Source organism: Lineus longissimus, chromosome 13, assembly GCF_910592395.1.
Source record: "Lineus longissimus chromosome 13, tnLinLong1.2, whole genome shotgun sequence".
NCBI classification, from domain to species: Eukaryota; Metazoa; Nemertea; class Pilidiophora; order Heteronemertea; family Lineidae; genus Lineus; species Lineus longissimus.
In genome coordinates this window covers 6,210,912-6,238,198 of record NC_088320.1, presented here as the reverse complement: position 1 = coordinate 6,238,198, position 27,287 = coordinate 6,210,912, and the positions used below count along the sequence as shown (strand labels likewise).

The 27,287-nt window shown below is 43.5% G+C and overlaps 2 protein-coding genes across 9 annotated transcripts in view; one reads left to right on the top strand and one right to left on the bottom strand.

Annotated features, from left to right (window-relative positions):
* The window catches only part of LOC135498463 (uncharacterized), a 29,946-nt gene extending 23,675 nt beyond the window's left edge, over positions 1–6,271 (bottom strand). For 5 of the 7 annotated variants that reach the window (XM_064788732.1, XM_064788731.1, XM_064788735.1 and 2 more), the window contains exon 1: positions 951–1,519. In XM_064788732.1, coding sequence (XP_064644802.1) covers positions 951–1,097 — 147 coding nt within the window. In that variant the 5' untranslated portion in view covers positions 1,098–1,519. Of the gene's footprint in view, positions 1–950; positions 1,520–2,119; positions 2,279–6,104 lie in introns of those variants that run through there. The other 2 variants (XM_064788737.1, XM_064788736.1) reach the window with 2 other exon arrangements.
* Positions 6,272–6,762: 491 nt separating this feature from the next.
* LOC135498028 (WD repeat, SAM and U-box domain-containing protein 1-like) lies at positions 6,763–20,462 on the top strand. 2 transcript variants are annotated; one of them, XM_064788156.1, is made up of 11 exons: positions 6,763–6,900; positions 7,135–7,652; positions 9,674–9,873; positions 10,355–10,453; positions 12,925–12,978; positions 14,078–14,171; positions 15,687–15,720; positions 16,031–16,178; positions 16,639–16,845; positions 17,059–17,211; positions 19,153–20,462. In XM_064788156.1, exons 2-11 carry the CDS (start codon positions 7,246–7,248, stop codon positions 19,311–19,313), a joined length of 1,557 nt encoding a protein of 518 aa, XP_064644226.1. In that variant the 5' UTR covers positions 6,763–6,900; positions 7,135–7,245; the 3' UTR covers positions 19,314–20,462. The 2 variants fall into 2 exon arrangements, with proteins under 2 accessions (XP_064644226.1, XP_064644227.1); XM_064788157.1 differs by lacking the exon at positions 12,925–12,978.
* Positions 20,463–27,287: the final 6,825 nt, after the last annotated feature.

Genomic DNA, 27,287 nt, shown 5'->3' with positions numbered 1-27,287 from the left:
CTCATGATAAATGCAGGAGAGGTACACCCACAACTTTGTGCAAAAGTTTTAACACTTTCTGAAATAGGGCTTTGGGCAGTGGCAGTGGAAACATCAGCACCTGCATTTCTATTTTTTCTGGACCACCAGTAATTACGAACGGCGTACTCCTTTAAGACCAGCAAGATCAATTCGATAAAAACGGCGTACTCCTTTAAGGTCAGCAAGATCAATTTGATAGAAATTCTTGCGCACTAATCAACCAACCAGTAAGCACCCTGAGGCAATACCGCATAAACGAAAATAAATAATCTTATCAATTCAATCAAATATCGCGATGATATTGAAAATCAAAATACTGTGAATCGTAGCCGAAATAATTGCAATAGAAAAGTAATGTTAGGGCTAATAATGTGTGAAGTTATGGCCCCAGGATTATTATCGTTCCGAATTAGACTACGGTGAAATTGTGTGGGCTCTTTAGAATTAGATGCCATGAGGTCATGGCTTCTACGGGTCAGTTGGCGATATCTGACATCTATGGCCATATATATGTGTGAAGACAACAGAGCGTAACCAAAACTACCGGTCCGCTGTTTGTGTGTACAAGTACATAATTATCAACATTCTGGGCTGTAAAATGTACTTTCTTTTGGTAGTTAAGTTAGGTTGGTGAAATACTGAAGAGAGTGAGTGGAACCTGATAGATACAGCACTGTCCGGAAGTTACATCATTTTTGTGCAAACATAAAAATCTTTGATTTTTCATCCCAAAATGGCTTCCGACTTAACTGGCACTTAGCTGTTCTTAAATGATATCCTCCGAAAAATGGCACTTGACAAGACATTGGTCAAAATGAGGCTGATATATAATCCATTATGAAACTGAAACATTGTAACTAAGGTGTTTTAAAATGGCATAGATTAAAGTTGATAAATTTTAAAGGTAACAGGTGTGGTGTTAAACTTACCAAATTTGGCACACTATTTCCACGCGAACGCTTCGTATGACGTGAATATTTCGAATTATGAGAATGTTTCGAGAGAAGCGAGGCACCGGAGAGCTTTGTGGGTAATGCGGTCGGCGGCAATGTTGACGGCACATACGTTGTGGTCATAATTGTTTGTCCAAATCACGAAAAGTAAAATGTTCCATTGCCGTTCAACGAGCTATATTCTGTCAAAGGGCACAGAGATCGCGTTATATTCTGTCAAAGGACACAGAGATTGTTTCAGCGTTGTAGAAAAAAATCCAAAGTGAATGAAATTCAAGAGCTTAGTGTATCCTAAGGTCGATGAAAAAATTGGAGAGACTGACGTTGAGCCAACTGATTTTGGTGAAATTTTCAGCGAGGTCACATTATTTCGACACAAGCAACACTATATTATAAATGCCGTAAAAATGAGAATCCCTTATTGAAATTAATCCTGCTGTTCTGAGACTCTTTACAAATGAAAAACACCGGCGGAATTGGTAAATGTTTTTTTTCAGCAAACCGACGTACAAACCGACTCAAACTAGTCGCTCCCAACTGATCACTAAGGCTATGATAAACAGAAGTCATAATATATTGTTAAGTAAAATCTGTGACAGAGAATTTCAATTTCTATTCTAGACATTTGAATAACGGGTCAAATCCAATGCATGACATTTGAAAGGAAAAGTCCCGCCTTTCAAACTTTGAATGTCACTATTCTTGAGTTTTATGACAATTCAAGCAAATTGTCAATATAATAAACACAATGAAGTGTTTAGTTCTAGGACTAGAGATCTGAATATAACGTTCAACTTTTGTTTGTGTGAAGTATATCAAAGAAGGCACAGCATATGATAGATAGTTCTTGATATACTACGAACCGGAAATGTTTGCAGCTATTTTAGCATCCTCCCCGTGCCAGTTGGCAATCATTCCGTATTCCACATTTTAGGATGCTCCCATGATTACCCTAGCCCCAATTGTTTAACTACGCTTTAAGAAACTAATATATCGAAACTATTCTAGCATTTGTTCCCACAAACTAGCAACATTTGTCAAATGCCACATCTATCGCATGTTGCTGCAATGATAATCGCTCATCTGCAGAAGAACTGGCCACACAGAGACTATATACAAAACAGATAATTTGAATCGATACCTACTTGACGACGTGGACTACTTTTCTTGGAAGTGGTACTTTGGCCCTGTGACCAACGATCGACTTCAGCCGCCATGCCGCCCCACCCGTATTACTCCATATTGTGAGCAGATCACCACCATTGCTAACCGCAGGCCGACCTAAGACAGTATATTTCTTGACTTGGATACTACAGGCTTGTAACTAACAATATGGAGTTTCATACAATGAAATTTCTAAAGTTCCTTCATAATAAATCACCTTCCTTTTCAAAGCATTCTCGGGTAACTTCAAATAAATCACCGCCAAAAAGTGACAGTGGAGGAATTGGCTGACAATGAGACGAATCTAGTGCACAATATCGTTTCAATCGCTAAAAGCGCTTCACCTCAATATCCAAAGTCTAGCTCTTCATGTCGACATCACAGTGTGCCTTTGTCGTTTAGTCTTCTACTTTCAGGAAGGAGAGAAATGATGAACAATGCCAGTAGATCAGCAAGAAGCTTTATGGTCACTTAAGTGCCTTGCTCAAGGACACCGATGCACAAAGACAGTCGAACCTCTCTATAAAGGACACCCTCGGGACTGACAAGTGCTGTCCCTAATAGAGAGGTGTCCTCATTAGAGAGGTCAAATTGAATGGAAACAAACAATTGGGGACCAAAACTAGTGTCTTTAATAGAGAGGTTGTCCTTAATAGAGAGGTGTCCGCTAAGGGAGATTCCACTTCCACTGTATTAGCAAACCATGTGGAAATGTGGAAACAAAGGGAGCACTTTCGTATTGGCAGCAGTTAATTAGAGGAAGTATCCATCTGGCCTGTCACTCCATACATCCTTCTCTGCACTGAGCGAGGATGGGAAAAAATGGCTATAGACCAGTGGAAGATGATCACTCCTACACCAGGGGAACACTCTGGTTACCCCTATTAGAACACACTGGTTACACTTTAACCCTTAAACCGCCAGAGGCGACGATCGTCGACATAAGGGGGAAAGCGCCAGAGGCGACGATCGTCGACAGCAGACGTTTAGTTCCACCTGTCTGCTAAGAGATGGCAGTGAGTGTGCATGTACGCTCTTTGGTACTTCGACAGTGATGCTTAGCACAAAATGGCATCGAACAAATTTCAAGTTTCTATACAAGCTTTTGAGTATTTTATCAAAAACTTGAAGCCCCATTTTCGCGGGAATGACGTCATCAGGAGTAATTAGCGCTGCTACGACTAATTAGACGGATGCTTCGACCAGGAATCGGATGGAAACGATGTATTTAGACCCAGACTTCATATTAAAATACCAAGGGAGGTATAAAAAGCTGATGGAGGTATGTTCTGGCCATATTTTTGTTGATTATGGGTATTTGCACTAATTAACCCCTAATTAGTAAATTTTGGCGGGAAATGTCACAAAAATCGACGGGAATTACCATTTGTATAAAATCATCAGTACATTCCATAGTGTTTGTAACAAAAATAACGTTGTTATTAATCATTTTCAAAAATGCTCGGTTAATTCGGCGCTCAGGGGTAATATGATTTTGTTAATTCGGCGCTTTAAGGGTTAAAAAGTAACACATGATACACCACTGGAACACACTGGTTACACCTACTGAAGACACTTGCTACACCCACTGGAACACAATGGCTGCACTACTAATACTTTGGATGCACCACTGGAACGCACTGGCTACACAAATTGAACAAACTGGCTACACCCACTGGAACACCATGGCTACACTACTGGATACTTTGGATGCACCACTGGAACACACTGGTTACACAAATTGAACACACTGGCTACACCCACTGGAACACAATGGCTACACTACTGGAATACTTTGGATGCACCACTGGAACACACTGGTTACACAAATTGAACACACTGGCTACACCCACTGGAACACAATGGCTACACTACTGGAATACTTTGGATGCACCACTGAAACACACTGGCTACACCAATTGAACACAATGGCTACACCCACTGGAACACAATGGCTACACTACTGGAATACTTTGGATGCACCACTGAAACACACTGGCTACACCAATTGAACACAATGGCTACACCCACTGGAACACAATGGCTACACCACTGGAATACTTTGGATGCACCACTGAAACACACTGGCTACACAAATTGAACACACTGGCTACACCCACTGGAACACAATGGCTACACTACTGGAATACTTTGGATGCACCACTGGAACACACTGGTTACACAAATTGAACACACTGGCTACGCCCACTGGAACACAATGGCTACACTACTGGAATACTTTGGATGCACCACTGGAACACATTGGTTACACAAATTGAACACACTGGCTACGCCCACTGGAACACAATGGCTACACTACTGGAATACTTTGGATGCACCACTGGAACACATTGGTTACACAAATAGAACACACTGGCTACACCCACTGGAACACAATGGCTACACTACTGGAATACTTTGGATGCACCACTGGAACACATTGGTTACACAAATTGAACACACTGGCTACACCCACTGGAACACAATGGCTACACTACTGGAATACTTTGGATGCACCACTGGAACACATTGGTTACACAAATTGAACACACTGGCTACACCCACTGGAACACAATGGCTACACTACTGGAATACTTTGGATGCACCACTGGAACACATTGGTTACACAAATTGAACACACTGGCTACACCCACTGGAACACAATGGCTACACTACTGGAATACTATGGATGTACCACTGGAACACATTGGTTACACAAATTGAACACACTGGCTACACCCACTGGAACACAATGGCTACACTACTGGAATACTTTGGATGCACCACTGAAACACACTGGCTACATCAATTGAACACACTGGCTACAGCAACTGGAACACAATGGCTACACTACTGGAATACTTTGCCGATACACCATTGGAACACTCTGGCTACATCTATTTAACCCACAGGCTACACACACTGGAACACTATGGCTACACCATTGGAACATAAATTAAGATATCATTTGCATACATTTGTAAAAGTGGCAAGTATTATTTGCATATTTACATGCTGACAAACTGGTCATACCACAGTGGAACCTCCCACAGTGAATACCTCTATAAAACACACCCTCTCAAAAGCATTGTTTCCAGTGAATCCGACCCCTATAATAAGGACACATCTCAATATAATCATCAGTCCCAAGTGTGTTCTTACTAAAGAGGTTCTACTCTTTAACACAACTCTCAGACAATAAACCACTGGGTCACACTGGCTGAACACTGGAACTTCACTCTGACTAACAAGCCAACTGTTCATACCACTGGGAGAATTGAAGAAGAAGAAGAAGAACGGATAAATGACACAAAAATCTTGAACAAGTAGACTAGAACCTCTCTATTAAGGACACCCTCGGGACTGACAAATGCTGTCCTTAATAGAGAGGTGTCCTGATTAGAGAGGTCAAATTGAATGGAATTTGGGACCAAAACTAGTGTCTTTAATAGAGAGGTTGTCCTTAATAGAGAGGTGTCCGCTAAGGGAGGTTCCACCATACCAACTACCCATTTTATAGGAGACATAAAACTGTAGGATAACCATAAGACAATTGATTTTTCTCAGCTAGGCTGTAACCAATGCTACTGGGACTTTATTTGTTTAATACAAGGACTGGAAAATATTTAAAGACACAATCTGTCAGTACCAAAATATCACATCTCATGTCAGTTGATAGATAGTTACATAATTAATTTACGATTTATACAATTGAGTTCTTTGTAACATTGGTACTCTGGTGAAGTGGCATATAGGCCTATTGCTATTAGTATAGCCATATGCCATTTCATATTTAGATATCACACAAATTAAACGAAGATTGGGGTCAGATAGTGTTGACACACAGTGGCAACCACTACTTTAGTTAGCAACCATTGACCATGACAGTTAAACCCATGGTTGAATGGGGTGTATCAATTATCATAGAAAATATATCTAAAACAGATAATTGTGAGTTTTACTTACATCATTTAGCATTTTAAGACGCAGCCTCGCCAGGTGATCAGTGACTCCATGGTCAGTTGCAGTCATTTTAGTCAAAAATCACAGAAAATTCACTCCATCTCTGTTAAGTTTGTGATATCTACTAAGATATATCTAATTGGATTAAACCACTATCAATTGAGGGTGGGCAGTTGTTGACAGTCTGAACTTAACCTTTGTTTTACACAAACGTGTGCATTTTGTTGACGATATTATGTAATATAGAAAAGATCTGATATTTTGTTGTTAGTCACTATTGAGTCTTAGATAAGATAAAAGAGAGTCATGTGATTTTCAGCTATCTGTACAACCCAATTTTGGTCAGTTTGGTATGACCCAATTCAATTAAACTAGGATGGGGATACCGTTCTTGATATATCACGGATTCCCCCCTAGAGGTTGTAAACGGTGGGATATAATTAATCCGTATTCTGTAATATTCTTTCTATAATACCGATCTACAGATTGGCCAAACAGTATTACACGATATACATTCTATCTTAGAGTAACTATACTCTGAGATTCTATGTCTAATTGGAACAGGTTATTTTTAACTTGGCGCAGTGGCCTTTAAATGGGGAATCCCGGGAATTCCCAATTACTCATAATTGGCCCAGATCATGTGACTTGACAATAACACACAAGATGGCGTTGTAGGAACTGTTCTGAAATTTTTCCAATAAATTTGCTGGATTTCTTATGCAACTGTGCGAATCATAAATCAGAAATTGTGCGATTGTGTAGGGTTTGATTCAATTTGTAAAGATCTGTTTGTTAGGTAAGTTTGAAACGGATGAGACGCATGATTGCTGAGTTTTTCTCATTTCCTTTTTCTGTCATAAAATGTTATGTATTTTGCACTACAATTACAAAATGTGTATACAGTGGCTACAAAACATTTTCTCTTTCTGAAAACATACTGTGTTGTCACCAAACTTGACATTATGCTTTCAGTGTCATTTGTTTCATGGTTCACTTTGACTTATGTACTGCATTCTGTCTATTCTTTCAGAATGATGTGCAATTAAGACAGAACTTTTCTACAAACCACTAGCACTGTTTAAAACTGTCTACCTAATAGTCCATCAAAGTAATCGCCAACATTGTGAGAAACAGCGTCAAAATGTCTACACTCGCTACTCTGCTGCACACAATTAGTTCACACTCAGGAGACATAAACTGTGTCAGCTTCTCGGGGAAAGTTCTTGCAACCTGCTCAGGTGACAAATCAGTCCGTCTTTGGAATATCGACGACTACCAAGAACTGCCCGCTTCACCACTCCTCGGTCATACATATTACGTCCACGACTGTGTATTCTCCGCTTTCGGAACTTTACTCGCGTCCTGCTCACGGGATGGGAAAGTCATATTATGGGATATAAAGAGTGGTGATAAGATCGCAACGTTACAACATCCTAGTAAGACCGGAATTCGGACTTGCCAGTTCTCGCCAAATACGACACTTCTGGCGACAGGTGGTGACGATGATGCCATTGGTCTCTTCGATGTGTCCACAAAAACATTCATCAGGTACGTGCCTTTGAAAAAACTCTTCCAGAATAGAAGGAGAAGGAGAAGAAGTATATCTCTGAAATCACAAACACGACAACGGGATGATCTGTTGTGAAAAAAGATGTCCTATCAATATAAGAAATCTTAGATAGAACTATGCTTTGATCTTACATGTCTGAACTAAGCTTTCATCCTACATGTCTGACCTTTGTAAAAGTCTCCATGTGCGGGTATATCAATTTTTTACATGCGTGACATTTCAATTCAAATAGAATAATCCTCCAAGCCGTGGCCGCCCCCATGATCCAGGGAAGCGAGCCAGGCACCTTTTATAAAGAACCAAGTGAGATATCTGTAATGGAGGTAAAATTGTGAGAACGCTGATCATGAGTTTCTCTGGTATCAGACATTTGCAAAAGCCAATTACCTGGCTCAGCCGCCACACCTCTCTCCAGTACTGTATTGATATGACTGACTCAGGCCTCACGCTAAGCCAAGGCAACAAAGGTGATGCCCTCATTGCCTTACAGTATTGCCTTCTTGCCCTCAACTTTTGCCTACTTGTGCCCAGATCAGTTCACATAATATCAACCATAAGCAAAGAAGTAGCAAAACAGGTAAACATGTGTAGTTGTCCTGTAGACAAGTAGAGTTTTAATGTAAAACCTACTGCAGGACAACTGTCTAGTTGTAACAAACAACCAGGCATCTTGGAAAACTTGCCCTCCTGCACAGCAACTGCATACAAAATCTGAAAATCGACCACTGCCAGCATGCGGGCCTCTAACATGACATGTATTTCTATATTGTATAATACAAAGAGCGTGCTGCAAATAAAAAGCGAATTGATGAATCCATTCACTGCTGTGTACGGCACATGATGACCCCTGTCAAAACAACATCGGTATATAAAATACCGAAAAATCAATGGCCGTATCGATCAGTCGGAGGATATCTAAACATTTGTGACGTCCGTCATGTCCGTAACATCATGTTACAAGTGGGGAGGTACAAATGTTCAGCAGATCAAATTGAAGCTATGACTTATTGGGAAATTTCATATCAGTGTATAGATCAAGACTTCTAGAGATGGGGAGAGACTTTCAGACAGTGAGCAGCCAAAGGGGAAATTGTCCATGTCGTGTCCATTGAAACTGGGGTGATGAGTTGCCTGGTAGATTTAGCAGCATCTTTTCTAAAAATTGGTTTGCACAAAAAAAGCACACACCTGAACAAGTCCTTGTTGATTTCATCAATTATCTCTGCCTAATATCGCTCACATTGCATGCATTGTTCTAAGACCAAGAAGTAATCAACAACTCTAATGCCACAAGTGATCTACAAATCTTTAGACAGTTTTATAGCTTGATTTCATCAATTATCTCTGCCTAATATCGCTCACATTGCATGCATTGTTCTAAGACCAAGAAGTAATCAACAACTCTAATGCCACAAGTGATCTACAAATCTTTAGACAGTTTTATAGCTTGCAAACAATCGATTTATTCGATATAACCAATAGATAAGCAGTTTATTTATTACAGCGCCAGTGCTGCCGATATAATCAATGTTTCCCGATCGATAGAGGGAAAAGTGCACCTGAATGTTATCTTAGGTAATGACTTCATCGATGAATATTATCCCTTGTTTATTTACCATTGATCTCTTGGCAGTGGTACTGGTGGCTCCTGTAACAGTTGGAAAGTTTTGAGCCTGTCTGATTTGGGGTGGGGGGTGGGGGAGGGGGGCAGTAAAAAGATTCCCATACACAGAAGGGCATGATGCTTTTAGCACACCGGTGGGGCGTTTTAAAATACATAACTGCGGCGTACGTTGTTGTCCATTAACCATTGACCTAGACTTCCTTTGACCTTGACCTACTTTCAAGGTCACACAGATTCAGTTTGCACGATTCCCGATTTCTAACGATTCCCATTGGCACCTCAACTTGGGCACGCAAGAAATACTCATCTGAGCAATCAGCACGAGAGCTTTCAAAACAATCTCATTTCATTTGGCAACTCGTCTTATCTTTGCAGGTGTCTAGAAGGCCATGATGCTTCGGTCGTTGCAGTCGCCTTTACGCCCGATAGTTCATATCTCGTCTCTGGCAGCACAAACGGCGACTTACGATTATGGGATGCACAATTTGGTCACAGCAAGTGCCTGCTCTACGAACTTGACGGCCACGATTTGGGCGTGGCTTGTTGTGAATTCTCACCGACTTACGGCTCAGGAGGTAATCATACGCTTGATGCCCCTATTTCAAATGCATCTGTCAAGCACCCTGCATACGTGCAATTCTTATTGCTGCGACCTTTGACAATTATCGCTGAATTGATCAATTAAAAGATCACTAGTACAGTAGGACACCCTCGGGACTGACTAGTCCTGTCCTTAATAGAGAGGTGTCCTGATTAGCGGGGTCAAATTGAATGGAAAAACCAATTTGGGACCAAAGTAGTGTAATTAATAGAGAGGTTGTCCTTAATAGTGAGATTGTCCTTAATAGTGAGGTTGTCCATAATAGAGAGGTGTCAGCTAAGTGAGGTTCTACTGTATTTGATGGTTTGTTTTGTCTCTAAATTAGTTGTGACACATTCTAAAAACATTATGTTATTGCTTGATGATATTTTTCAACCTTGTGCAATTTAGTACGTCTTGTTTTGTGTTTTGGTTGTTTGCGAGATAATAATTTAACCCCTCCATCTCCACTTTAGCCTCCCAAGACGTAGTTCAGGCAAGCTTCCTGTTGGCAACGGGAGGCAACGACAACAACGTGAAATTATGGGATGTAATGTCGTTTCCAGGAACCGCGAGTAAGTGTTATTTCACCCCCATGCTAATATTTTCAGGTCGTCGTCGTCGTCGTCGTGATCCTTTAATTGGATCTTCGTTATTTCTTGTCCGACTTTACATTTTTGCTCAGTTGAAGTCTTGCACATTTGAAGTCTTGCACTACATGAGTCTCTCTCCGGAAAAAGCAGAACTACAGATTTTCCAATCTTTTGCATGACTCCCAGTGTCTTCCAAAGAATTCAAATCCCCTTTCCCCTGTACTAGTCTAACCGCGGCTCCACCAGTGCCCCCCTCCCCCCCTCCGTACACTCCATCAGATCTATTGCAATGTCCATTGACCCTGAAATGTATCCTGTTTACCAGAGACTGCTTTTACATTCATCGGAAATGACTCATGGCAATAAAACGGCTTCACTCCGACGTAACTTGTTTGAAATCCAATTTAGCAGAATAACGCAATTTCTCTCGACGCTAATGTGTAAAATGTGGATCCTGTGTCGATTACATCCATTTATCAAAGGAATTGGACTGCCAATATACATTGCAAGCCGTTACACAATTTGTCCTCGCTGTTTTTCTCCGCTGCAAGTTCAGCTAATGCTGAGGTCAATCCATTTGATTTTATCGCCGTTTGACAGACAAAATGCGAGAGGGGGGGGGGTTTATGATGCAGTTGTTTTCATATTATATCAAAACTGAAGGAACACCAGAGTTATTAAGGGCATTATTGTTACTAAGCTGTCGGCTGCCCATTCACCTTCCGCTCTACAGTAGTTTTCCCATCATCGAATTGCACGAGAATTGGAAAAATTCCAATCTGATGCAATTATCATGGTACAGTAGAACCTCTCTATTAAGGACACCCTCGGGACTGACAAGTGCTGTCCTTAATAGAGAGGTGTCCTGATTAGAGAGGTCAAATTGAATGGAAACAACCAATTTGGGACCAAAACTAGTGTCCTTAATAGAGAGGTTGTCCTTAATAGAGAGGTGTCCGCTAGCAGAAGTTCCACTGTATTTTGATCTCAGTCCCAACTGGAACCAAGTGAGCCCTCTGTGCAGCAATCATCTGTTTGCAGATAGATGAATTGGCATCATGCACATGGTCGTTATTAGTGGCCAATAATGCCAGGTTGTGGTCAATGGTCGTGACGTCAATTCCGCCTTGGCCTTCTTTTCTCAAGTGTAACCCCTCTTAGCGGACACCCTATTTAATGAGGACACTGGCTTTGGTCCCCGACCTGTCATTTCCATTCAAATTGACCTCTGCAATCAGGGCACCTCTCTATTAAGGACAGCATTGGTCAGTCCAAAGGGTATCCTTAATAGAGAGGATCTACTGTGTTTGGCAGTGGTGCATATAGCGACTAATCAATTAATCAATTGATCGATTACTCTTAAATAGGTGAAACTAGGGTAAAACTTTTCCAACCATTCCATCAACATAGAAGCCTGTTCCAGGATAGCCGTTTTACAATTTCTTGCCATCGTACGATATCCACTCTGTTGAACATGTAAATGCTAGCTCTAGGATTGATTACAAACGGATTGAACAACAGGTTGCTGGCAGTTGAAGCGATGTTTATAATTTCCTCCAAAGTAAGCGCTTTCCACAGAGATATCTATTAGCATTAAGCTAATGCAGATGCTAGGTAGCATCTCGCTTATCTAAGAATTCCTCGCATTAGCAGTGATAGCGGCGTGTCTAATTTCATCAAAGCGAGCCGCTTTCAAGGCCTATACTCAGTATTTATACAACTATTTGAAAATTTAACTCTAATTTGAAAGCGGGAAGTTTCTGCATAAGGCATCTTGACTCCTTCCTCAACATGTTGTGATGAAATTCAGTCGATTAGTTCTCATGAGGGACAAGGCAGTGCACGGTGAAGACCACAACCTTCTCCCAACCCCAACACATGCATTTCGAAGTTAAATCACCTCAAGTTCTTCAGTCTTCAGTCAATATAGCCAAGCGATATAAACCAGTACAGATATTTATACCATGCATGTAATTTCAGTTTTATCAATATAATATGCTGCCAATATGTGTTATAAGTTGTTTGTTCTATATAATATTTTCAAACGTTTGTTTGTGCGTATTGGATTTGCTTTAATAGTGTATGAGGTTGCCACTGGTGTGTCAAAACAATTCTAACGCCTGTCACCTGGGAGGCGAAGGCAGGGGTCAAAAGCTTGGTTTCCATTTTCAACCGGTAAAATATGCTGAGCCTGAGCGCTTATTTGGTCGAAAAAAACATATCTGTACCAGATATATAATTGTAACACTCTACCTTATGTATAAAAAAGTGAAAAGTCTGCATTGGACATTCAGTGCAGTTTGGAATCAATTCACGTGGTGCATACTATCTTCTTTTGGCAACACATTTTTGATACACCCTGTAATGCTAATGTTTTTATTTTCATTCTGTGTTTTTGATTTCCTGATTCTGATAGATTTATTTCAATAGTGCGTTTCTATTTTTATCTCCAGACCAAAAAAATGCCCCACTGCGTCCCAGCTCCCAAGGGGGAGGCAAACAGACAGGTACTGGTAATAATGTTTTAGAAGAATTCCCGTTTCCTTCCTAACCTCTCTGCCGAGCTTTTTCTTGAGCATGTTCAGCGCCACCTTAAACCTGCTAACACTGAACAGGTGCGGATCCAGGATTTGAAGAAAGAGGGGAGGCCCTGGCACTTTACACTCCAAATACTTGTCACTTTCAAAGATTTTTTCAAAATTTCATGGTAATTTTTAAGATTTGTCGAAAAAACCTTGGATCCGCCCCTGACTAAATGCATCTTCATAGAGTGGTTTTCCTTATTTGCATCTATTTCTGTTCTACAAAGGCAAAAGTTCCCTTGGTAGAATCTTCGATGGGCCTATGGTAGATCTTACCATGATTGTAATCAATGATTCCGTGATCGATGTAGGATTTCCATGGAATCATTGATAGCCCATGATATAATCTATGATGATTAATTCTATGATTGAAGCATTTGCCTGCGTATGCATGCTGTCTTAACACATTATTGCTTCATGTGTATTAATTAACCCCCCCCCCCCCTCCTCAACTTCATACATATGTATGCTGGGAAAAACGCTATATTAACCAGGTGAACACGACGTCATTGCATTGGAAGATTCCAAGAACAACCGTTTTTCCAACCTTGTAGAAAAACATGCGCCTTTCTCAGGACAGGTCAGCTCAGCAAGTTGGAAGGCCTGTTTGATTCTCGACAAGCTGGGGAAACGATTCTCCAGGGTGATTTACATTGCGATGATATTGCTTGATTAGGTCTTATTGCTATTTATTGCACTAATAGCAATCAACCATAGTTAGATTGGTTGTTAGGCTACACCAATGCATTTCACGCTCTCCTGAAATCTCGAAATGAAATTAAGCGCTGGCTTGAATAGTTCACACATAAGATGGCATGGTAGAGCATGAAGGAACCTATTGATATAAGTGCTTTCTAATACAATTTTCTCTCGATACTGGGAGAAAATTGAGTTCTAAGGCACAAAAAATCAGATACTTTGACAAGTTCGATTTTGGTTGTCGATTGCATTTTCTCCTTTCCCAGGGCCAAAGCAGTATGAGGACACTGAGTGCATCTCAAATTCATCTCCATGTGTATTTCAGATGTCCATCTCAATCTCCGTGTGACGCTAACCGGACATGAGGCGCCAGTTATGTCCGTGTCGTTCGCACCCAACGGCAAGATACTCGCATCAGCGTAAGTATACTTATTTAGCGTGAAAATGAATTATATTGCGGATAAATGCTACCAGCTCTTAGAAGCAGCCCCTTGAGCTCTATCTCTTAAGCGCTGCGGAGCCGAGTGATTGCAGTCACTGCTTCGCTACCATGACAACATTGGTGGCCGCATGAACCTAAGGACAAACCAAGTCTGTAGCACCCCAAGGCACCTCAAGACACCCCAAGACACCCCAAGGCACCCCTAGACATCCCAAGGTACCCAAGACACCCCAAGGCACCCCTAGACATCCCAAGGCACCCAATGGCACCCCAAGACACCCCAAGGCAACACCTTCATCACTATTTCATTGAGTGCTCGCCTCATTGCTGTAAACATCTCAGCATGACATTTCTTGCCTTGCACCAGTTAATTACATAGCAGCTAGGGCTCTTCTCAGCATCCTCCATTAACCAATATCCCGCATCTCCTTAAAGCGGATGCGGATTTGGCTACACTCGGTAAAAGCCCCCAAGCATCGCATGAATCTTGTCCCAGAATCAAGTGTATCGTTCTTTGTTCGATGTAAATCTCTCCGTTCCCACGATTATTTTCTGCGTAGCGCGGTCCTCTCCTCGATGCCATGTCAGGATCGATAACAGGATCTGGTTTACGCGCTATAAATAACTCTGAACTCTGCAAGATCACTCAAGTGGTGCCTAGTTGCTTCACTGAAGGTCATGTTTACTGTCGAACAGAAAATCTTTGCATGCAGGATGTATTCTGAAATAGAGGATATAGTCTGCATAGATTCTGAAAATCTCTTGCTCTTCGGCTAGAATTGCTTGTCAATATTGGCATGCTTCCACAGAGGTGCTGCATCCAGAACAGTCCACAAAAAGGTGTTCAAATAGACCACGTGTATACACATATCAATGTTATTACACCTAACAAACACAAATGTTACACCTCTTTAATGAATTTAGTCTCTTTGTGAGCTATAGGCCTAGTTACTCAACGCAGTCAGACTTATCGACAGTGGATTTCAGTATCCTAGGCATATACACTGGAGTGCCACAAGACCTATATCAGAATAGATTCATTTTGAGAAGAACTTTCCTTTATTCGCCAAAATATACTGCAGCAAATAGGTCCATCATTCACCTTGTACAAATCACTGTACCGCAATTACGCATCGGTGCACTTATCGCTCTAACTTGACTTGTGAATGGCTCTGCGTCAGCCCTGTCTAACTGCCTCGGAAGTGCTGTCATGGTCAATGGCTAGGAGGGTGATATATCTCCATTAGAAATGCGTTTTGTCTGCATGGCATAGCGGCATGAGTGCAAGGAGGTTAGCAAAAGTGCACATTCCGGATTTCAACAGAGTACCTTAGGCCAGAACGACATGAGTGCTGAATGATCTCCACTTGTCTTGACAAGGAGGTTAGCAAAAGTGCACATTCCGGATTTCAACAGAGTACCTTTGGCCAGAACGATATAAAAACACTGTATACGCAAATTATATTTTCATGAATCTATATGAATGTTTCAGGTCTGGTGACAAGTCGGTTATCATTTGGGATCCGGTGAGTTGATTGTTCAGTCTAAAAGCTGCTTTATGTATCATATAAACACTGCTGATGTGTGTGTCTCAGATGATTTGATAATACTACATGCAAGTAGCGCATTATTTTGATTCTCTCAGTGACATCTAAATCACTACATTGGTTAAATTGCCAGCAAGAAGAAGCATGGGACTTGACAAAGTGGTTGCACCAGCGTTTGAACTGAAGTTGGGGAATTCCGACACAAAATTTCGGGGCATATGCAGCCCCACGGTTATGATTAGAACCAGAAAGTCTTCATATCAATTTTTTATTCATTTCGTTATTCCAGCTAAAGGGGGTGCCGCTGCATACGATTGATGCTCATTCCAGATACGTGACGTGTTGTGCTTTCTCTTCAAATGGCCGCCTCCTTGCCACCGGATCCAACGACAAAACTGTTAAGGTGTGGAAAATGACTACGGAGGCAGACCTCGAGGGTAAATTTAGTTTTGCTTATATATTTTGACGCTTTCGCTGAGCAACAGCGTTAATCCACGCCCGAGGTTATCAGGATTTCACTGAACAACAGCGAGGAGCCTCATAGCCTAGTGGGTAACTCTGCTGGCTACCACGCAAACAGGCCCGAGTTCAATCCAGGGGAGAAACCAGGGGTTGTATTTTCGAGATGAACTAAAAGCACCCAAAACCATTGGGTCGTGTGACGTCATGCAAGGAACCACTGGAGGAGGATGCAAAATAATGCGACGTCAGTTGTGATCTAAGAATTCCTTGTTTTGGACTCCAAATGACATTACAATGGCTGCTGTAAGTGTAAGATGCCACACTTTTCGGATCTTCAGGTTAGAGGTTAGTTTTTGGTCATGGGTGAAATTGGAATTTATCCCTCTCTCGAACCAAGTTCCTGGCCTTTAGAACACCTTCATATATGTTTTACAGATGACTGTGGACCCGATGAAGTCCTGATCGACTTTTCCGACCAGCAGTTTGCCAAACCGTACAAGGAATGGAGCATAGACGACGTCTGCTCTTGGATTGGCCAAATCGGGCTATCGCAGTACGAGGAAAACTTCCGAACGCACGCCATTGATGGCACAGAACTGTTGACACTCTCCCATGAGACTTTGGAGAAAGACTTAAAAATTGGTGAGTCGTCGTGAGTAGCGCTACGCAGTCGTCGTCGCCGTCTTCATCGTCGTTGAAAAATTTTCAACTGACTCAGTGATGAAAAAATTACAAAAATTTTGTTCACTTTTTTTTGCTCAAAATGAACCAACAGGTGTAATAGAATCGCACCTGTAAGCTGGAACAACTGTCTTTTCCTGTCCTTGTAATTATTGAAATAAATTCCTATTTCAGTTGCCCTCGGACACCGGAACAAACTCCTACGTGCTGTTAAGTACATCAAGGAACACCCAATCATCCAGCCGAAAGACCAAGAATCGGGCATACCCAACGAGTTCCTCTGTCCAATCACATGTGAGATGATGAAAGAACCTGTCATTGCATCTGGTAAGTTGAAAAGACTCATGTGGTTAAGATTGAGAACCTGTCATTGCATCCGGTAAGTTGAAAAGACTCATGTGGTTAAGATTGAGAACCTGTCATTGCATCCGGTAAGTTGAAAAGACTCATGTGGTTAAGATTGAGAACCTGTCATTGCATCCGGTAAGTTGAAAAGACTCATGTGGTTAAGATTGAGAACCTGTCATTGCATCCGGTAAGTTGAAAAGACTCATGTGGTTAAGATTGAGAACCTGTCATTGCGTCCAGTAAGTTAAAAAAAAGACTCATGTGGTTAAGATTGAGAACCTGTCATTGCATCCAGTAAGTTGAAAAGACTCATGTGGTTAAGATTGAGAACCTGTCATTGCATCCGGTAAGTTGAAAAGACTCATGTGGTTAAGATTGAGAACCTGTCATTGCGTCCGGTAAGTTGAAAAGACTCATGTGGTTAAGATTGAGAACCTGTCATTGCATCCGGTAAGTTGAAAAGACTCATGTGGTTAAGATTGAGAACCTGTCATTGCATCCGGTAAGTTGAAAAGACTCATGTGGTTAAGATTGAGAACCTGTCATTGCATCCGGTAAGTTGAAAAGACTCATGTGGTTAAGATTGAGAACCTGTCATTGCGTCCAGTAAGTTGAAACGACTCATGTGGTTTAGATTGAGAACCTGTCATTGCATCCGGTAATTTGAAAAGACTCATGTGGTTTAGATTGAGAACCTGTCATTGCGTCCGGTAAGTTGAAAAGACTCATGTGGTTAAGATTGAGAACCTGTCATTGCATCCAGTAAGTTGAAAAGACTCATGTGGTTAAGATTGAGAACCTGTCATTGCATCCGGTAAGTTGAAAAGACTCATGTGGTTAAGATTGAGAACCTGTCATTGCATCCGGTAAGTTGAAAAGACTCATGTGGTTAAGATTGAGAACCTGTCATTGCATCCGGTAAGTTGAAAAGACTCATGTGGTTAAGATTGAGAACCTGTCATTGCATCCGGTAAGTTGAAAAGACTCATGTGGTTAAGATTGAGAACCTGTCATTGCATCCAGTAAGTTGAAAAGACTCATGTGGTTAAGATTGAGAACCTGTCATTGCATCCGGTAAGTTGAAAAGACTCATGTGGTTAAGATTGAGAACCTGTCATTGCATCCGGTAAGTTGAAAAGACTCATGTGGTTAAGATTGAGAACCTGTCATTGCATCCGGTAAGTTGAAAAGACTCATGTGGTTAAGATTGAGAACCTGTCATTGCATCCGGTAATTTGAAAAGACTCATGTGGTTAAGATTGAGAACCTGTCATTGCATCCAGTAAGTTGAAAAGACTCATGTGGTTAAGATTGAGAACCTGTCATTGCATCCAGTAAGTTGAAAAGACTCATGTGGTTAAGATTGAGAACCTGTCATTGCATCCAGTAAGTTGAAAAGACTCATGTGGTTAAGATTGAGAACCTGTCATTGCGTCCAGTAAGTTGAAAAGACTCATCTGGTTAAGATTGAGCCTGTCATTGCATCCGGTAAGTTGAAAAGACTCATGTGGATAAGATTGAGAACCTGTCATTGCGTCCGGTAAGCTGAAAAGACTCATGTGGTTAAGATTGAGAACCTTTCATTGGTCCGGTAAGCTGAAAAGACTCATTTGGTTAAGATTGAGAACCTGTCATTGCGTCCGGTAAGTTGAAAAGACTCATTTGGTTAAGATTGAGAACCTGTCATTGCATCCGGTAAGTTGAAAAGACTCATGTGGTTAAGATTGAGATTTGAACACACGCTTCGTTGTCAAGGTCTTTGTTGTTTAATTGTCCAACTAAAATGTGGCACAAGTATTCGTCATACGCCATACATGTATGTACTCACTGGAAAAAAATTCCCTCAAGTGCAGACAAACGCTTATAAGAAGAAGGAGTTCAGTAAAATGTATTCCTGATTGTGTGAAAATCTCATTTCAGATGGCTACACTTACGAGCGGGTTGCAATCGCGGCATGGATGACCAAGGGCAAGCAAAATAGTCCGATGACGAACGCGCCTCTCCCCAACAAAACGCTGACACCAAATCGTAGCCTTAAGATGTTGATACAGCGGTACCAGCAGGGTACCGACATGTCTTGACACAGACGGTTGAGCGTTCCCTACTACTGTTGATGCAGCTATTCATCGAGCCATTGCACTTGCATGTAGATATTTTGTAAACTCTGTATTTTCGAAGTGGTATTCGTTCATGAAAACGTCCTTTTTATGGATGCACAAGAAGCATACCACGTTTCAGTCTAGTTGCAGGTGTTTTTTGAACAGAAATGGCTTGCTTGACATTGGTTTTCTCACCAAACAATGCTTGGTGGTGCGGTCATTTGGCCGAAACCATTAGCGAGGTATGTCACAATTAGCCTACATTTTAGCTCGATCCTCTTCGTGTTTAGTGAGACAATCGACGTCCTCTAGTGGGTATCTATTCCTGAAATGAAAAACGTCATTCGACATCTGAATAAAATGCAGATCGCTAGGTGTAAGCCTAGTTGGGCTGATTTCGAGATCTAATGTCAAGTTTGTTGGCAAATGTGTGTAAATATGGTAAAAATTTGGTTTATATTTGTGCTATATTGTAGCATCGCATCGTTATGCGCTTAGCAGAGCAGTGATTTTTGTTGCTGTGACTCTGATGTGGTATCGGGAAGAGGTGACATGTGATCAGGGCACATTAAAATGACTTGTCAATTGTTTCCCACTCCACATAACACTACAACGAATGTCTGTAAATATGTGTACAACACTGTATAAATGCTGGAGATTTTAGCATCATTAATTTTGAGAGTGCAACGAAGATGAATTCTTGTTAAATATTGTGAGACAATAGCACTATTGTCAGGATGTGGCCATGGAAATTACTATAGGTTCAGTTATTATTGTGTTTATTTGTCTTACCTGGCTCAGGTCGATCAACCCGAAACGTGTTTTTAATCAATGATTTTAGATCTTACGGGGTTGATAAACCTGAAGATTTTCCCGAAAAGTCTTTTGGATAGTAGAATAGCAAGATATGCTTATACAACCGCTTATATCCTGCTTACACAACATACAGTAGATATTTCCTAGCATAAACACATCGCAACATCTGTGTAATTTCAAATTTTGTATCTCTGCTTAATTCATCAATGGCTGCTACCCCAAAACTGAATTATGCAAATATTTCTACTCCTTCAATGCTTTTTATGAAACGCCCCTCTTGATGATTCTTGCATATAATAAAGAAATAATCAGAAATATCTGTATCATATTCCTTTTGTTTCAAATTGAGGTGACAGGTATTGTCTGTGGTGGAGACGTTATGGTGTTAACGAAATTCAATGGAACTACACCAGCCACAACTTCTGAAGGATAGGGGACTATTCCTCCTGCTACACCAGCCAAAAGTTGTGAAGGAAGGGAGACAAGACATTCTATTCGACCAGCCAGCAGTGATGAAAGACAGAGGACTATTGCTCCTGTTACACCAGCCACAAGTTGTGAAAGGAGGGGACTATTCCTCCTGCTACACCAGTCAAAAGGGACTTGCCTCCTGCTATACCAGCCACAAGTTGTTAAAGAAGAGAGAAAAGACTTCATGTTCAACCAGCCAGCAGTGGTAACAGACGGGGGACTATTCCTCCTGTTAGACCAGCCACAAGTTATGAAAGACGGGAGACGAGACCTTCTGTTCAACCAGCAAGCGAATGTGAAAGACAGGGGACTATTCCTCCTGTTACACCAGCCACAAGTTTTGAAAGACGGGAGACGAGACCTCCTGTTCAACCAGCTAGCGGAGGTGAAAGACAGGAGACTATTCCTCCTGTTACACCAGCCACAAGTTGTGAAAGACGGGAGACGAGACCTTCTGTTCAACCAGCCAGCGGAGGTGAAAGACAGGGGACTATTCCTCCTGTTTCACCAGCCACAAGTTATGAAAGACGGGAGACGAGACCTTCTGTTCAACCAGCCAGCGGAGGTGAAAGACAGGGGACTATTCCTCCTGTTACACCAGCCACAACTTGTAAAAGACGGAAGACGAGACCTCCTGTTCAACCAGCCAGCGAATGTGAAAGACAGGGGACTATTCCTCCTGTTACACCAGCCACAAGTTGTGAAAGACGGGAGACGAGACCTCCTGTTCAACCAGCTAGCGGAGGTGAAAGACAGGGGACTATTCCTCCTGTTACACCAGCCACAACTTGTAAAAGACGGAAGGCGAGACCTCCTGTTCAACCAGCCAGCGAATGTGAAAGACAGGGGACTATTCCTCCTGTTACACCAGCCACAACTTGTAAAAGACGGAAGACGAGACCTCCTGTTCAACCAGCTAGCGGAGGTGAAAGACAGGGGACTATTCCTCCTGCTACACCAGTCAAAAGGGACTTGTCTCCTGCTATACCAGCCACAACTTGTTAAAGAAGAGAGAAAAGACTTCATGTTGTACCAGCCAGCAGTGGTAACAGACAGGGGACTATTCCTCCTGTTAGACCAGCCACAAGTTATGAAAGACGGGAGACGAGACCTTCTGTTCAACCAGCCAGCGGAGGTGAAAGACAGGGGACTATTCCTCCTGTTACACCAGCCACAACTTGTAAAAGACGGAAGACGAGACCTCCTGTTCAACCAGCCAGCGAATGTGAAAGACAGGGGACTATTCCTCCTGTTACACCAGCCACAAGTTGTGAAAGACGGGAGACGAGACCTCCTGTTCAACCAGCTAGCGGAGGTGAAAGACAGGGGACTATTCCTCCTGTTACACCAGCCACAACTTGTAAAAGACGGAAGGCGAGACCTCCTGTTCAACCAGCCAGCGAATGTGAAAGACAGGGGACTATTCCTCCTGTTACACCAGCCACAAGTTGTGAAAGACGGGAGACGAGACCTCCTGTTCAACCAGCTAGCGGAGGTGAAAGACAGGGGACTATTCCTCCTGTTACACCAGCCACAAGTTGTGAAAGGAGGGGACTATTCCTCCTGTTAGACCAGCCACAAGTTATGAAAGACGGGAGACGAGACCTTCTGTTCAACCAGCCAGCGGAGGTGAAAGACAGGGGACTATTCCTCCTGTTACACCAGCCACAACTTGTGAAAGACGGAAGACGAGACCTCCTGTTCAACCAGCCAGCGGAGGTGAAAGACAGGGGACTATTCCTCCTGTTTCACCAGCCGCAAGTTATGAAAGACGGGAGACGAGACCTTCTGTTCAACCAGCCAGCGGAAGTGAAAGACAGGGGACTATTCCTCCTGTAATACACCAGTCACAACTTGTAAAGACGGAAGACGAGACATCCTGTTCAACCAGCCAGCGGAGGTGAAAGACAGGGGACTATTCCTCCTGTTACACCAGCCACAAGTTGTGAAAGACGGGAGACGAGACCTCCTGTTCAACCAGCTAGCGGAGGTGAAAGACAGGGGACTATTCCTCCTGTTACACCAGCCACAAGTTGTGAAAGACGGGAGACGAGAACTCCTGTTCAACCAGCCAGCGGAGGTGAAAGACAGGGGACTATTCCTCCTGTTACACCAGCCACAAGTTGTAAAAGACGGGAGACGAGACCTCCTGCTTTACCACCCAGCGAATGTGAAAAACAGGGGACTATTCCTCCTGTTACATTAGCCACAAGCTGTGAAAGACGGGAGACGAGAACTCCTGTTCAACCAGCCAGCGGAGGTGAAAGACAGGGGACTATTCCTCCTGTTACACCAGCCACAAGTTGTAAAAGACGGGAGACGAGACCTCCTGTTCAACCAGCTAGCGGAGGTGAAAGACAGGGGACTATTCCTCCTGTTACACCAGCCACAACTTGTAAAAGACGGAAGACGAGACCTCCTGTTCAACCAGCTAGCGGAGGTGAAAGACAGGGGACTATTCCTCCTGCTACACCAGTCAAAAGGGACTTGTCTCCTGCTATACCAGCCACAACTTGTTAAAGAAGAGAGAAAAGACTTCATGTTGTACCAGCCAGCAGTGGTAACAGACAGGGGACTATTCCTCCTGTTAGACCAGCCACAAGTTATGAAAGACGGGAGACGAGACCTTCTGTTCAACCAGCCAGCGGAGGTGAAAGACAGGGGACTATTCCTCCTGTTACACCAGCCACAACTTGTAAAAGACGGAAGACGAGACCTCCTGTTCAACCAGCCAGCGAATGTGAAAGACAGGGGACTATTCCTCCTGTTACACCAGCCACAAGTTGTGAAAGACGGGAGACGAGACCTCCTGTTCAACCAGCTAGCGGAGGTGAAAGACAGGGGACTATTCCTCCTGTTACACCAGCCACAACTTGTAAAAGACGGAAGGCGAGACCTCCTGTTCAACCAGCCAGCGAATGTGAAAGACAGGGGACTATTCCTCCTGTTACACCAGCCACAAGTTGTGAAAGACGGGAGACGAGACCTCCTGTTCAACCAGCTAGCGGAGGTGAAAGACAGGGGACTATTCCTCCTGTTACACCAGCCACAAGTTGTGAAAGGAGGGGACTATTCCTCCTGTTAGACCAGCCACAAGTTATGAAAGACGGGAGACGAGACCTTCTGTTCAACCAGCCAGCGGAGGTGAAAGACAGGGGACTATTCCTCCTGTTACACCAGCCACAACTTGTGAAAGACGGAAGACGAGACCTCCTGTTCAACCAGCCAGCGGAGGTGAAAGACAGGGGACTATTCCTCCTGTTTCACCAGCCGCAAGTTATGAAAGACGGGAGACGAGACCTTCTGTTCAACCAGCCAGCGGAAGTGAAAGACAGGGGACTATTCCTCCTGTAATACACCAGTCACAACTTGTAAAGACGGAAGACGAGACATCCTGTTCAACCAGCCAGCGGAGGTGAAAGACAGGGGACTATTCCTCCTGTTACACCAGCCACAAGTTGTGAAAGACGGGAGACGAGACCTCCTGTTCAACCAGCTAGCGGAGGTGAAAGACAGGGGACTATTCCTCCTGTTACACCAGCCACAAGTTGTGAAAGACGGGAGACGAGAACTCCTGTTCAACCAGCCAGCGGAGGTGAAAGACAGGGGACTATTCCTCCTGTTACACCAGCCACAAGTTGTAAAAGACGGGAGACGAGACCTCCTGCTTTACCACCCAGCGAATGTGAAAAACAGGGGACTATTCCTCCTGTTACATTAGCCACAAGCTGTGAAAGACGGGAGACGAGAACTCCTGTTCAACCAGCCAGCGGAGGTGAAAGACAGGGGACTATTCCTCCTGTTACACCAGCCACAAGTTGTAAAAGACGGGAGACGAGACCTCCTGCTTTACCACCCAGCGAATGTGAAAGACAGGGGACTATTCCTCCTGTTACATTAGCCACAAGCTGTGAAAGACGGGAGACGATACCTCCTGCTTTACCATCCAGTGAATGTGAAAGACAGGGGACTGTTCCTCCTGTTACATTAGCCACAAGCTGTGAAAGACGGGAGACGATACCTCCTGCTTTACCATCCAGCGAATGTGAAAGACAGGGGACTATTCCTCCTGTTACATTAGCCACAAGCTGTGAAAGACGGGAGACGATACCTCCTGCTTTACCATCCAGCGAATGTGAAAGACAGGGGACTGTTCCTCCTGCTACACCAGCCACAAGCTGTGAATGATGGGAGACTAGACCGCCTGCTACACCAGCTACAAGTTATGACCTAATGTTGTGAAAGATATGGGCATATGCCTTGTCATTCTGCAACACCAGCCACAAGTTGCGGAAGACAGGGGACTATTCCTGCTGTTACACCAGCCACAAGTTGTGAAAGACAGGGGAGTACATGTATTTCGCCTGCATCACTGGTCAAAAGTTGTGAAAAACAGGGACATTTCTTCCTGCTACACCAGCCACAAGTCGTGAAAGACGGGAGACTAGACAAGCGGTGTTAAAAGATAGGGGACTATTCCTCCTGGTACAGCAGCCACAAGTTGTGAAAGACAGGGGACTATTCCTCCTGCTACACCACCAGTGGAAGTGAAATATAAGTGACTGTTCCGCCTGCTACACCAGCCAAAAATAGTGAAAAGCAGAGGGCTATTGCTCTGGCGACACCAGCCACAACTTGTGAACGACAGGGGCTATTCCTCCACCCCAGCCACAAGTTATGAAAGATGGGGACTGTTCCACCTGCTACAGAAGCCACAAATTGTGAAAGACGGGAGACTAGACCTGTGCAACCAGCCTACGGTTGTGAAAGACGGGGGTCTACTCCTCCTGCTACACCAGCCACAACTTGTGAAAGACTGGACACTACAAAGGTAGACCTCCTGCTTTACCATCCAGAGAATGTGAAAGACAGGGGACTCTTCCACCTGCTACACAAACCACAAGTACTGAAAGACAGGGGACCTCTTTTTAAGCCAGCCAGCGGTTGTGAAAGACCGAGGACTATTTCTCCTGTTACACCAGCCACAAGTACATCATGTCGTGAGAGAGAGGAGACTAGACCTCCCGTTCAACCAGCCAGCGGTTGTAGAAGACAGGAGACTATTCCTCTAGCTGCACCAGCCACAGGAGGCAGGACCTCCTGTTTCACCAGCCAGCTCTGATGAAAGACAGGGGTCTTATCATCCTGCTACACCATTGACATGTTGTGAAAGACGGGAGACTGCAAATGTACACCTCCTGCTTTACAGACAGGACTAATCCTCCTGCTACAAAAGCTACGAGTTATGAAGGATATCAGGGACTATTCTTCCTGCTAAAGCAGCCACAAGTTTGGAAAGGAGAGAACTTTCCTCCTGCTACATCAAAAGTAGTGAAAGAGACGGAACTTGCCTCCTGCTAAAGCAGCTACAAGTTGTGAAAGAAGGGAGAAAAGACTTCCTGTTCAACCAGCCAGTAGTGGTAACAGACAGTGGATTATTCCTCCTGTTACACCAGCCACAACTTGTGGAAAACGGGAGACGAGATCTCCTGTTCAACCAGCCAGCGGAGGTGAAAGACAGGGGACTATTCCTACTGCTACACCAGCTACAAGTTGTGAAAGATAGGTGATTGTTCCTCCTGCTACACCAGCCACAAGCTGTGAACGATGGGAAACCCTGTCCTCACAAGTTGTGACTGTTGTAGCAGGAGGCAGGTCCCCTGTCTTTCAGAACTTTTGACTGGAGTAGCAGGAGGAATAGTCAACTCCTTTTAGAACTTGTGACTGGTGTAGCAGGAAAATAGACCCCTGATATCCTTCATAACTAGTAGCTGGTGCAGCAGGAGGTCTAATCTCCCATCTTTCGCAGCCTTTGGCTGGTGTAGCAGGAGGAATAGTCCCCTATCTTTCACATTCGCTGAGTAGTAAAGCAGGAGGTGTACATTTGTAGTCTCCCGTCTTTCACAACTTGTGGCTGGTGTAGCAGGATGAAAAGACCCCTGTCTTTCATCAGAGCTGACTGGTGTAACAGGAGGTCCTGTCTCCTGTGGCTGGTGCAGCTGGAGGAATAGTCCCCTGTCTTCTGCAACCGCTGGGTAGTTGAACGGGAGGTCTCGTCTTCTCTCTTTCACTACATAACATACTTGCGGCTGGTGTAGCAGGAGAAATAGCCCTCGGACTTTCACAACCGCTGGCTGGCGTAAAAGGATGTCACCTGTCTTTCACTACTTGCGGTTGGTGTAGCAGGTGGAAGAGTCCCCCGTCTTTCGCAACTTGTGGCTTGTGCTGCTGAATGAGAAGGCATAGGCCCATGTCTTTCACAACATCAGGTCATAACTTGTAGCTGCTGTAGCAGGCGGTCTAGTCTCCCATCTTTCACATCTGGTGGCTGGTGTAGCAGGAGCAATAGTCCCATGTCTTCTACAACCGCTGGTTAGTTGAACGGGAGGTCCAGTCTTCTCTCTCTCACTACATAATGTACTTGTGACTGGTGTAGCAGGAGTAATAGTCCTCGGTCTTTCACAACCGCTGGCTGGCGTAAAAGGAGGTCCCCTGTCTTTCACTACTTCTCCCTTCTTTCACAACTTGTGGCTGGTATAGCAGGAGGCAAGTCCCTTTTGACTGGTGTAGCAGGAGGAATAGTCCCCTGTCCTCACGACTTGTGGCTGGTGTAGCGGTAGGCAGGTCCCCTCTCTTTCACAACTTTTGACTGGTGTGGTAGGAGGAATA